This window comes from Halichoerus grypus, chromosome 11 (assembly GCF_964656455.1).
Source record: "Halichoerus grypus chromosome 11, mHalGry1.hap1.1, whole genome shotgun sequence".
Taxonomy (NCBI): domain Eukaryota; kingdom Metazoa; phylum Chordata; class Mammalia; order Carnivora; family Phocidae; genus Halichoerus; species Halichoerus grypus.
Window position 1 is genome coordinate 930,433 of NC_135722.1, and position 12,693 is coordinate 943,125.

Genomic DNA, 12,693 nt, shown 5'->3' on the forward strand with positions numbered 1-12,693 from the left:
ACAGGACCCTCCTCACCCGGGACCACCCTGAGGGTCACTAGCCCCACCTCCCAGGCAGGACCTTCTTCCCCCTGGACCACCCTGAGGGTCACTAGCCCCACCTCCCAGGCAGGACCTTCTTCCACTGGAACCACCCTGGGGGTCACTAGCCTCACCTCCCAGACAGGACCCTCCTCCCCTGGGACCACCCTGGGGGTCACTAGCCCCACCTCCCAGACAGGACCCTCCTCACCCGGGACCACCCTGAGGGTCACTAGCCCCACCTCCCAGGCAGGACCTTCTTCCCCCTGGACCACCCTGAGGGTCACTAGCCCCACCTCCCAGGCAGGACCTTCTTCCACTGGAACCACCCTGGGGGTCACTAGCCTCACCTCCCAGACAGGACCCTCCTCCCCTGGGACCACCGTGGGGGTCACTAGCCCCACCTCCCAGACAGGACCCTCCTCACCCAGGACCACCCTGGGGGTCACTAGCCCCACCTCTCAGACAGGACCCTCCTCCCCCGGGACCACCCTGGGGGTCACTAGCCACACCTCCCAGACAGGACCCTCCTCCCCCCGGACCACTCTGAGGGTCACTAACCCCACCTCCCAGACAGGACCCTACTCCCCAGAGACCACCCTCGGGGTCACTAGCCTCACCTCCCAGACAGGACCCTCCTCCCCTGGGACTACCCTGAGGGTCACTAGCTCCACCTCCCAGACAGGACCCTCCTCCCCTTGGACCACCCTGAGGGTCACTAGCCTCACATTCCAGACAGGACCCTCCTCCCCCGGGACCACCCTGAGGGTCACTAGCCCCACCTTGCAGACAGGCCCCACCTCCCCAGGGACCACCCTCGGGGTCACTAGCCCCACCTCCCAGACAGGCCCCACCTCCCCAGGGACCACCCTCGGGGTCACTAGTCCCACCTCCCAGACAGGATATTCCTCCTCTGGGACCACCCTGGGGGTCACTAGCCTCACCTCCCAGACAGGACCCTCCTCCCCCCTGCCCACCCTGAGGGTCACTATCCCCACCTCCCAGAGAGGACCCTCCTCCCCTGGGAACACCCTGGGGGTCACTAGCCTCACCTCAGAGATAGGACCCTCTTCCCCCAGGACCACCCTGGGGGTCACTAGGCACACCTCGCAGACTGGCCCCTCCTCCCTCGGGACTACCCTGGGGGTCACAAGCCCCACCTCCCAGATAGGACCCTCCTCCCCTGGTACCACCCTGAGGGTCACTAGCCTCACCTCCCAGACAGGACCCTCTTCCCCCGGGACCACCCTGGGGGTCACTAGCCCCACCTCCCAGACAGGACCCTCCTCCCCCAGGAACACCCTGGGGGTCACTAGCCCCACCTCCCAGACAGGTCCCTCCTCCCCCCGGACCACTCTTAGGGTCACTAGCCTCACCTCCCAGACAGAACCCTCTTCCCCCGGGACCACCCTGGGGGTCACTAGCCTCACCTCCCAGACACGACCCTCTTCCCCCGGGACCACCCTGGGGGTCACTAGCCACACCTCCCAGACAGGACCCTCTTCCACCGGAACCACCCTGACGGTCACTAATCCCACCTCCCAGACAGGACCCTCCTCACCAGGTACCACCCTGAGGGTCACTAGCCCCACCTCCCAGACAGGACCTTCCTCCCCCGGGACCACCCTGAGGGTCACTAGCCCCACCTCCCGGACAGGACCCTCCTCCCCCGGGACCACCCTGATGGTCACTAGCCCCACCTCCCAGACAGGACCCTCCTCCCCCCTGAACACCCTGAGGGTCACTAGCCCCACCTCCCAGACAGTACCCTCCTCCCCCGGGACCACCCTGAGGGTCACTAGCCCCACCTCCCAGACAGGACACTCCTCCCCCCTGACCACCCTGAGGGTCACTAGCCCCACCTCCCAGACAGGACACTCCTCCCCCCTGACCACCCTGAGGGTCACTAGCCCCACCTCCCAGACAGTACCCTCCTCCCCCAGGACCACCCTGAGGGTCACTAGCCCCACCTCCCAGACAGGACACTCCTCCCCCCTGACCACCCTGAGGGTCACTAGCCTCACCTCCCAGACAGGACCCTCTTCCCCCGGGACCACCCTGGGGGTCACTAGCCTCACCTCCCAGACAGGACCCTCTTCCACCGGAACCACCCTGACGGTCACTAATCCCACCTCCCAGACAGGACCCTCCTCACCTGGTACCACCCTGAAGGTCACTAGCCCCACCTCCCAGACAAGACCCTCCTCCCCCGGGACCACCCTGAGGGTCACTAGCCCCACCTCCCGGACAGGACCCTCCTCCCCTGGGACCACCCTGAGGGTCACTAGCCCCACCTCCCAGACAGGACCCTCCTCCCCCCTGAACACCCTGAGGGTCACTAGCCCCACCTCCCAGACAGGACCCTCCTCCCCCAGGACCACCCTGAGGGTCACTAGCCCCACCTCCCAGACAGGACCCTCCTCCCCCCTGAACACCCTGAGGGTCACTAGCTTCACCTCCCAGACAGGACCCTCTTCCCCCGGGACCACCCTGGGGGTCACTAGCCTCACCTCCCAGACAGGACTCTCCTCCCCTGGGACCACCCTGGGGGTCACTAGCCTCACCTCCCAGACAGGATCCTCTTCCCCCGGGATCACCCTGGGGGTCACTAGCCTCACCTCCCAGACAGTACCCTCCTCCCCCAGGACCACCCTGAGGGTCACTAGCCCCACCCCCCAGACAGTACCCTCCTCCCCCAGGACCACCCTGAGGGTCACTAGCCCCACCTCCCAGACAGGACCCTCCTCCCCCCTGAACACCCTGAGGGTCACTAGCTTCACCTCCCAGACAGGACCCTCTTCCCCCGGGACCACCCTGGGGGTCACTAGCCTCACCTCCCAGACAGGACCCTCCTCCCCTGGGACCACCCTGGGGGTCACTAGCCCCACCTCCCAGGCAGGACCCTCCTCCCCTGGGACCACTCTGGGGGTCACTGTCTCTACCACCAGCACCAACATAGGCCAAATGTCATCTGGGGCCATTAAGCTGAGCACCACCACCACCCAGCCCTCCTCCCCGGAAACCACGCAGAGAGTCACTGTATCCACCACCCAGATTTTTCCTTCCTCTCCCAGGACCACCCAGACAGGACCCTCCTCACCTGAGACCACCCTGGAGATCATTAGCCTCACCCCCCAGACAGGACCCTTCTCCCCCGGGACCACCCTGAGGATCACTAGCCCCACCTCCCAGTCAGGATCCTCCTCCCCCGAGACCACCCAGGGGGTCCCTGTCTCCACCACCCAGACGCTTGCTACCCCTGCCAGGACCACAGAGAGGGTCTCCAGCCCCGGTCCCTCTGCCTCCCTGAGGACCCCGATGGCCACCACCAAGCCCACCTCACCCAGTGCACCCACCACGGTCCCCGTGGTGACCTCCAGCACGTGGATCCCCCCTGAGTCCACGCCCAGCACGGCCAACCTCGGGACCACGCTGGTCTCCACGTCCCCCCCGCCCAGCTCCACCACGCACTCCGTGGCCACCTCATCCTCCACGGGCTGCAGCCCACGGTGCACGTGGACAGACTGGTTCGACGAGGACTACCCCATACCGGGCCTGGACGGTGGGGACTTCGAGACCTTCTCGGTTTTCCGCTCAGCGGGGCACGACTTCTGCCAGCGCCCCCGGGACATCCAGTGCCGATCGGAGAGGGCGCCAGACGCGCGTCTGGAGGACTTGGGCCAGGTGGTCCAGTGCAACGTGCGCTTCGGGCTGGTGTGCCGCAACCGCGAGCAGCCGGGGCCCCTGCCCTACTGCCACAACTACCACGTGCGCGTGCTCTGCTGTGAGGACCCCGGCCACTGCGCCAGCACCACGGCCATGGGGCCCACCACGCCGTCCCCAGCGACGCCCACCACGGGGCCCACCACGCCGTCCCCAGCGACGCCCACCACGGGGCGCACCACGCCGTCCCCAGGCACGCCCACCACGGGGCCCACCACGCCGTCCCCAGCGACGCCCACCACGGGGGTCACCACGCCGTCCCCAGCGACGCCCACCACGGGGGCCACCACGCCGTCCCCAGCGACGCCCACCACGGGGCCCACCACACCGTCCCCAGCGACGCCCACCACGGGGCCCACCACGCCGTCCCCAGCGACGCCCACCACGGGGCGCACCACGCCGTCCCCAGGCACGCCCACCACGGGGCCCACCACGCCGTCCCCAGCGACGCCCACCACGGGGGTCACCACGCCGTCCCCAGCAATGCCCAACACGGGGCGCACCACGCCATCCCCAGGCACGCCCACCACGGGGGCCACCATGCCGTCTCCAGGCATGCCCACCACGAGGGCCACCACGCTGTCCCCAGGCACGCCCACCACGAGGGCCACCACGCCATTTCACTCTGTGCCCATCATCCAGGTCTCCACGGCCTCCACACTCAGCCCCCAAGGCAGTGCGTCCGCACCCTGGCACACCGAGACCTGGCCCGGACTCCCCAGTGCTGTGCCCAGCACAGTCCCGGCCACCTCCAGCACAGGGCCCGGCCCTGGAGCCTCCCTATCACCCCCCACGCCCTCGGCCACCAGCTCTCTGCCCGGCACCACCTTGGGCCTCTCCACGGCCGCCTCCAGGGCCACGGCCACCCATACCTTGCCAGCAGTGACAGTGACCATGGCGTCCACATCTGTCCTCAGCACCCCGGGGACCCCTGTGTCCCCCAGCTGGAACTTCACCACCCCCTGCCTCTGCCGGGCGTTCGGGCAGCTCTTCTCACCTGGTGAGTGGAGGAGCCCGTCATTCCCTGCCCACTGTCCACCCCGCGCACTGTGTCTCCCAACCTCTCCGGAGCTGACCCTGCCGTGTCTGTCTTGGTGATTCTCTCCTCACAGGGGACGTTGTCTACAATAAGACAGACGGTGAGGGCTGCTCCTTCTATGCCATCTGCAACCAGCACTGCGACATTGACCGCTTCCAGGACACCTGCCCCGCCTCTTCGCCCCCCGAGTCCTCTTCGGCCCCCATAGCCTCGCCCTCCCAGCCTCATAGCTGTGACCTCATCGTCCCTCCCCGACAGGTGCGCCTCCTGCCTGTGCTGTGTGCCTGGTTGGGGCACTGATGGGGGGGCCCAGCCCGGCCCGGGGTCACTGTGGCCCCCTGGAGCCCTCCACGGCAGCTCTGGCTGGAGGAAGGCACTTGGGGTTGGGGCTGGGACGGCACCGGGGTGGCCAGGACCCAGGGCAGCTCTGCCCCGGGAAGGCGGGACCTGAGGCTGTGGTGGGGCGGTGGGGGCAGGTCTCGTGGTTCCAGCTGGTGAGCACCACGCCCACTCTCTCCCAGGTGAACGAGTCCTGGACCCTGTCGGACTGCACGGTGGCTCTGTGTGAGGGCCACAACCGTGTGGTCTTGCTGGGGCGGAAGCCGGTGGCCAGCATCCACTGCGTGAATGGACACCCTCCGGTCAGAGTGTCGCAGGAGAGCGAGCCGTGTGACTTCCACTTTGAGTGCGAGTGTAAGCAGGGGCGGGGTGAGGGGCGGCCGCTCAGGGCAGAGGGCATCGGGGGGCACGCAGGGAGCCAGGGCCGCAGCACACAGTGCTGGCCAGAGAGGGTGACTCGCCGCCACAGCAGGGGAAGGCCCAGGTTTGCTGAGCCCACCCGCACGGCAGCCTCTGTGGCTGGAAGGGGGCCCGGGGTCAGGGGGCTGTTATCCCAGGGATTCCTGAGCGTCCCTCCTGGAGCTTCCTGCGGGGAGCGCTTCTGGCCTGGCCCCTGGATGGTGTGGGCGTCAGGTTCCGGGAGGAAGGGAGTGCCACACACGGGGGTCAAAACATCAGCAATGACCAATTCTTTCTCTCCGGAGGCTGCAGGGAGGGCTCTTCCTGCCTTCTCAGCTTTGGGGGCTCCAGGCGTCCAGGACTTGTGGCTGTGAGCCTCCAGCCACGGCCTCGTCTTCCCGTGGCCGCTCCTCTCTCTCCTGCAAGGACACTTGTCACTGGGTTAGGGCCACCTGGGTGATCCCGGCTGGTGTCATCTCGGGGTCCTTAACTTAATCACAGACACGAAGATCTTTTCCCAGATGAGGGCACATTCTCAGGGTCTGGGTTGGACATGGGGACACGCCTTTGGGGCCACCATGCAACCCACTGCACCCCCTTTTACAAAAAAGGCAGCCAGGGCCAACTGGGGCCCAGGGGGGCTCCGCTGAGGTGGCCATTTTGGGGTGGCACTGGGTGAGGGGACCGTCCATGCCCCGCAGGCTCCTGCAGCGGCTGGGGGGACTCGCACTACACCACTTTCGATGGCACTTCCTACTCCTTTCGGGACAACTGCACCCACGTGCTCATGAAGGAGATCCGCCCACGCTATGGGAACCTCAGCATCTACATGAACAACTACTACTGCGGGCCCACCGGGGCCACCGGGCCCACCACGGCCGCCGCCCACTGTCCCCGTGCCCTCAGCATCCACTACAAGTCCACGGAGGTCATCCTTACCACCAGCACCGGCATCCGCGGGCAGGAGCAGAGCCTGGTGAGTGGCCCTGTCCTGGCGTCACCAGGGAAGGCCTGCGGGCCCAGAGGTCAGCTCCCAGAGGCGCCTGGGGCAGGGACCTGAGCATGGCCGACTGGGACCCCATCCCCAAGGGGAGCATCTGCACTTTGGGGTGTGAGGCCGAGCCCCGAAGGCAGGCCCTGCTGCCCCAACACCCAGTCATGGATCCCCCGACACATCCCCAGATCCTGTTCGACCAAATCCAAGTGAGCTCGGGCTTCAGCAAGAATGGCGTGAGTGTGTCGGTGACGGGGACGACCACGATGGGCATCGACATCCCTGCCATTGGTGTGAACATCACCTTCAACGGGCACCTCTTCCACATCCAGCTGTCCTACAGCCGCTTCAGCCACAACACCGAGGGCCAGTGCGGTGCGTGGGGGCCAGGGGCGCCCCGGCCACAGCCGCTCAGCACGGGTGGGGAGGGGGGTGGAGAGCTTGACCCTGCTGCCCCGCCGCCCCAGGCACCTGCACCAACAGCCGGACGGACGACTGCCGCCAGCCCGACGGAACCATGGCCCCCACCTGCCAAGACATGGCCCACCGCTGGCTGGTTCCCGAGAGGGGCCGGGAGGCCTGCTGGGCGCCTACCCGCCCGCCCCCGACGGCTGGCCCCGCGCCCTCAGCACCCAGCACGCCCGCCTCCTCCCCGTGCCCCCCGGCGCCCCTCTGCGAACTGCTGCGGAGCCCGTGAGTCGCTCCTGTGGGTCTGGCGGTCGTGGGGCGGCAGGCTGCCCCCCGCCCCGGCCTCTGACCGCCCCTTCCCGCAGGCTCTTCGCAGAGTGCCACGCCCTCATCCCCCCCGCCCCGTTCGTCAGCTCCTGCGTCAGTGACGGCTGCCAGGCCGACAGCCCCGGGGCGCCCTGCCGGAGCCTGGAGGCCTACGCGGCCCTCTGCCGCGCCCGGGGCGCTTGCAGCAACTGGCGGAACGCCACCAGCGGGCTGTGCGGTGAGTCAGGGCGGCCCTGGGCGCTCCGGCCCCCTCGGCCCACCTGACTCCTGTCTCTGTGACCCCAGACTTCACCTGCCCGCCCGACAAGGTGTACCAGCCCTGCGGCCCCGCACAGCCCGCATCCTGCGACTCCAGGTAAAGCCTGCCGGAAGAGTGTGCGGCGGGCCGGGAGGGTCTGCAACGCCCCCCCAGCCTCAGGTCCCTGGGGCTTCCTTCCCCGCACCCCGACCTCTGACCCCCGACTCCGGGCCCTGGGCGGCTGGTCAACCCAGCACTCTGCCATGCCCTCTGCCCTTCCCCCCACCCCGGACTGCCGCTTCCATGGTTCGAGGGTCCCAGGAATGCCCTCCTTGCCTTGCAGGAGCCAGAGCGGAGCAGGCAGGGGGCTGGTAGAAGGCTGCTTCTGCCCCGACGGACACACCCTCTTCAACACACACACGAACGTCTGCGTGCGCGAGTGCGGTGAGCACGGCCCCAGCGGCCCTGACCCCGGAGCTGCTGCAGAGCCGGAGGCCGAGGGCCTGGGGTGGGAAGACCCTAGCGGGGGACCATCCCTCCCGGGTGCTCACTCTCCTAGCCCGGTGCCCATCCTGAGGGTGCAGTGTGGCCATGACATCGAGTTCTCCGGGGGCTTCTGTCCCCAGCAGGAAGAAGAGCCCTGGCTGGGGGTGGGGCGGCCAGGCCTGCAAGGACATGTGTCAGGGCCTGTGATCTCTGCCCACTGGGTCTGGGACCCCGGCACGCCAACTGAACCCCCTTTCTTCTTCCCTTCCAGCCTGTGTGGGACCAGATGGGTTTCCCAAATCCGTGAGTGTTCTGCTCCCCAGCTACCTGCCCCCTGGCTTGAGCAGAGGGAGGGAGGGCCCCATCTCAGGGCAGCCTGCTCTGCCCGGGCAGCCCCTGTGGGGGCTGGTGTGGGGCACCCCGGTGTGAGACACATCCCTGTCCCATGGGCTGCTCTAGGATGGCAGCTTGAGTGGGAGGCTGAGGGCTGAGCTGGCCACACTGAGGCTGGGGCCTTCCCTGCTGTTGGAGGCAGCCCAAGAGGCCAGGGCCCGGTCTAGGAGTCTCCAGGGACCCTAACTGCTCTGTTCCAGCCTGGGGAGCGGTGGGTCAGCAACTGCCAGGACTGCGAGTGCCACGAGGGCTCCATGTCAGTGCAGTGCACCCCCGTGCTGTGCGAGGCCCCGGAGCGGCCCCCGCAGTGCAGCCAGGCGGGCTTTGTGGCCGAGACCAGGCCTCTGGCCAACAACTCATGCTGTCTGGGGACGCTGTGCGGTGAGCCCTGTGCCCCACTGGCCGGAGGGTGACGGGGGGGGTAGTTGCGGGGCCGAGGAGTGGCTGAGGCTGGACCAGTGTGGTGGGAAAATGAGGCCGCCGACCTCTGGTGTGCCCTGGTACAGCGAGGGGCCCCCTGACGGCACCCCAACTCTCCCACAGTCTGCAACACGACCACCTGCCCCCAGGGCCCACCCAAATGTGGGCCGGGAGAGGAGCTGATCCGCACCCAGGAGGAGGGTGATTGCTGCCCCACCTTCATCTGCCGTGAGTGGGGCTGGGGGCTCGGGGGTGGGGGAGTGTCGGAGCCCTTCCTCCCCACCAGCCGGGCAGGTGCTCAGCCCCCCTTTCCTTCCAGGACCTCAGCTGTGTTACCACAATCACACTGCCTACGGGGTAAGGGCTCACCGCCCGGCGGCTGAGTGGGATGTTAGCAGCGGGTGGGGCCCCAGGCTCAGCTCATCCACATGGGACCTCCACCCCTCATCTGCACATGCCCGGCCCCGCCTGCACCCTCCTGCAGGACAGGGGATAAGCGTGGGGGCTCCGGGCCCTTTAGAGCCACGTGGGGACACGGGCGAGGGGGACACGGGGGCAGCCCTGTCTGTCGAGCACCTGGGGGAGCTGCTGGCTTGGGGTGTCCCAGGAGCGTCCTCATGGCAAGAGTGTTGGGGTGGGACCGTGCCCTCCCAGCCCCTCCAGCCGGCCTGGGGTCCTGCCTCTGCCCTGGTCTGTGCTCAGCCAGGGGCACAAGCATAATTCCATTTGAAGAAGAAAGAACCCGCTCTCTGTAGGCCTCCCCTTCTCCCAGCCCATCCAGCCACAGGGAGGGGTCCTGGCCCTGGGGCCCCCGCCACTGTCCTCAATGTCACCTCCACTCACCCGGTCCACTGCAGATCGGTGCAACCTTCCCATCCGTCACTCCCTGCCACACGTGCACCTGCCTGTCTGGGGACACCCAGGGCCCAATCGTGCAGTGTGAGGAGAACATCTGTAACACTACCTGCCGCCAGGTAAGCCCTCCTGGGCACACCCAGCCCTGGGCAGGGACATGGCTTCACAGGGACCGGGGTTGCCAAGGAGGTCGCTGGGCCCTTAGGGTGTGGACGGGAGGGCAGGAGGGCTGGGGAGCAGGGCTGGGGGTAGCCATGGAACCACCCCTGTCCCTCAGGGCTACGAGTACTGGAAGGTGGCCGGACAGTGCTGTGGGGAGTGCGTGCAGACAGCCTGTCCCACGGAGGATGGCTGGCTGGTCCAGGTAAGAGGGGGTTCGGTCTCAGCCCCCCAGCTGGGAGACCCTTCCTTTCGGCCCCTCTCAGCTCACCAGATAATTCCCTGTGAGCCTCCACCTTCCCCGTTGCATTTCAGCCCAACGAGACCTGGGTCAACAGCCTCGTGGACAACTGCACGGAGTACCGCTGCGAGGTCAAGAACGGGCTCCACGTGCTCACTCCGAGGCCCACGCCCTGCCCGGACGTGTCCAGCTGCCAGGTGTGTCCTGGGGCTCGGGCTGCCCCAAGGCAGAGGCCCGGCCCAACACACCCCAGATTCTCGGCCTGGACCCCCACAGCCTCGGAGGCCCCGCCCACACCTCCGCTGGGAGGCCCCGCCCTCCCCAGATCGCCCGCCCGCCCCCCACCGCCTCGGAGGCCCCGCCCACACCTCCGCTGGGAGGCCCCGCCCTCCCCAGATCGCCCGCCCGCCCCCCACCGCCTCGGAGGCCCCGCCCACACCTCCGCTGAGAGGCCCCGCCCTCCCCAGATCTCCCGCCCGCCCCCCACCGCCTCGGAGGCCCCGCCCACACCTCCGCTGGGAGGCCCCGCCCTCCCCAGATCGCCCGCCCGCCCCCCACCGCCTCGGAGGCCCCGCCCACACCTCCGCTGGGAGGCCCCGCCCTCCCCAGACCGCCCGCCCGCCCCCCACCGCCCCGGAGGCCCCGCCCCGCCCCCAGCCCGCCCCCTGTCTCCCCCTCCCCCTTCAGGGCATCCTCAGGAAAACCGGCTGCTGTTATTCCTGTGAGGAAGTGGGTAAGTCGAGGCCCGCCTACCCGCCCTCCACCTCCGCCCAGTCTCCATCCGTTGATTTCTGCCCGAAGCTGCCCTTGGCCCCAGGACCCCACCCTGAGCGCGGGGCTCGGGAGGGTGGCGTGCGGGGAGCGGCCCTAGGTCGGGGTCCTCAGAGGTCCCCTCCCGCACCTCCACCGCCTTTCCTCCGTCTGCCCAGACAAGTGCCAAGTCCGCGTCAACAGAACCATCCTGACACACCAGGGCTGCGCCACTCGGGCCCCGGTCAACCTCACGTTCTGCGGGGGCTCATGCCCCGGAGTGTCCAAGTGAGCGAGCCCTGCGCCCCTCCCGAGAGGCCCCTCCCCGCCCCACGCTGCCCTGGCTTCGCCAGGTGTGAGCAGTGCGCTCTAAGAGCGGAAGGACCAGCGCGGGGCTGGCTAAGACCCAGGGAAGCTTCCCCCGGGGGGAGGGTCCTGCCGGCTCAGCAAGTTCCGTGAGCTGGTCCTAAGACGAGAGGGGGCCTGGCGCGGGAAGGTCAGAGTTCAGTGACCCTGAGCACCGCCCGGGCCAGGTAGAGAAGCCCCAGCGCTCGGAGGATGAGCTCAGGGCGGCCGGTAGAGAAGCCCTAGCGCTCGGAGGATGAGCTCAGGGCTGCCGGGAGTGGGTCGGGGCCATCGGCTCCAGGCCCCAGAGACACCAGGAGCTCGGGGGCTGGGGCTGGACCAGGCGGGTCCTGAGGGCGCCCTGCGTTTGCAGGTACTCCATGGAGGCCCAGGCTATGGACCACCAGTGCACCTGCTGCCAGGAGGCAGGGGTTCATGAGGAGGTGGTGACCATGCAGTGTCCCGACGGGACCACCGTCCAGCGCACCTACACCCACGTGGACAAGTGCAGCTGTGCCCCATCCTGCGTCCGCTCGCCTGAGGCTCCCGAGGACAGCACCCCCATCCTCCTGACCTAGGGCTCCACCACTGTCTGTTGCCATTCCGACCCCCTCCCGCCAGGCCCCCCACCCCAATCTGGAGCCAGGACACACACCACCCAACCACGGAAAGCTCGGCCAGCCTGCGGCAGGAGCCCGGGCACACCTGCCACCTGGGCCCTCGTGGGCCCTGTGCCTTGGGGGTTGCCCTAGAGGGCAACGGCACAGTGAGGAACTGCTTGAGGAGGGCTCGGGAGGGGGCCTTGCCCTCGGAGCCCCTCCAGCACGTCTTGGCCACTTGCCTGGCCGTCAGGGCCTGGCCCTCATCTGAGACAAGTGCCTGGGCCGCCTGGACTCACCCCCTTCTTGGTGTCAGAGGGGTGCCCCGGAGCTGCTGTGCTGTCCCCCACTGTGGGCCTGCGTGCCCCCCGCTGCTCCCCAAGCCCCGTGGAGCAGGTTCCTGCTGGCCACCTCCTGCAGCGGGATGTGGGCTGGGGCCTGTCCAGTGGCCACCAGCTGCCTCCGGGGAGTGGTGTCAGGCAGGGTGGTTGCCCACCCACATGTGAACCTGGGCCTGGGGTGACCACGGCCGCCGGGAGGTGGGCCAGGGAGGGGTTGGTGCTCCCCAGCACTCCCTCTGCCCACCCTGCCCCCATCTTGCAAATAAACACTGAGCATTGTGTACACTTCTTGGTCCTGGTGTCTTTTCTGCCCACTGAGTCCCCTGGGCTTCTCCTCCGTCTGGTTGTATAGCACCCCCAGGGCTCATGCTGCCCCTCCCCTCTGGGAGGGACAGGTGGGAGGAGGGGTCTGGAGGCCCTCAGGGTCAGTCTCAGGCTGTGGGCCACTGGCTGGGGCCAGGGATGAGCCAGGGGCTCAAAAATGACCCTCTCCATTATTTCCAACCCAGGGGATTTATAAGGAAGCTGGTTCACTGATGTGGAAAGTTTGGGAACCCTGCGGGAGGCATGGCTGTGGCCCAGGTGTCGGTGCAGGAAGCAGCGGCCTCGTGGGCTG

At 68.2% G+C, this 12,693-nt stretch overlaps 1 protein-coding gene across 1 annotated transcript in view; it reads left to right on the top strand.

Annotated features, from left to right (window-relative positions):
* Positions 1-12,362, top strand: part of MUC5B (mucin 5B, oligomeric mucus/gel-forming) — a 31,423-nt gene extending 19,061 nt beyond the window's left edge. Inside the window, exons 32-50 of the mRNA XM_078059102.1 lie at positions 2,809-4,744; positions 4,857-5,041; positions 5,305-5,476; positions 6,223-6,497; positions 6,704-6,890; positions 6,983-7,208; positions 7,289-7,467; positions 7,536-7,605; positions 7,832-7,932; positions 8,246-8,277; positions 8,568-8,748; positions 8,911-9,015; positions 9,107-9,144; positions 9,645-9,761; positions 9,920-10,006; positions 10,117-10,239; positions 10,730-10,775; positions 10,972-11,080; positions 11,511-12,362. Coding sequence (XP_077915228.1) covers positions 2,809-4,744; positions 4,857-5,041; positions 5,305-5,476; positions 6,223-6,497; positions 6,704-6,890; positions 6,983-7,208; positions 7,289-7,467; positions 7,536-7,605; positions 7,832-7,932; positions 8,246-8,277; positions 8,568-8,748; positions 8,911-9,015; positions 9,107-9,144; positions 9,645-9,761; positions 9,920-10,006; positions 10,117-10,239; positions 10,730-10,775; positions 10,972-11,080; positions 11,511-11,715 — 4,374 coding nt within the window. The 3' untranslated portion in view covers positions 11,716-12,362. The remainder of the gene's footprint in view (positions 1-2,808; positions 4,745-4,856; positions 5,042-5,304; positions 5,477-6,222; positions 6,498-6,703; positions 6,891-6,982; positions 7,209-7,288; positions 7,468-7,535; positions 7,606-7,831; positions 7,933-8,245; positions 8,278-8,567; positions 8,749-8,910; positions 9,016-9,106; positions 9,145-9,644; positions 9,762-9,919; positions 10,007-10,116; positions 10,240-10,729; positions 10,776-10,971; positions 11,081-11,510) is intronic.
* The last annotated feature ends 331 nt before the right edge of the window (positions 12,363-12,693 follow it).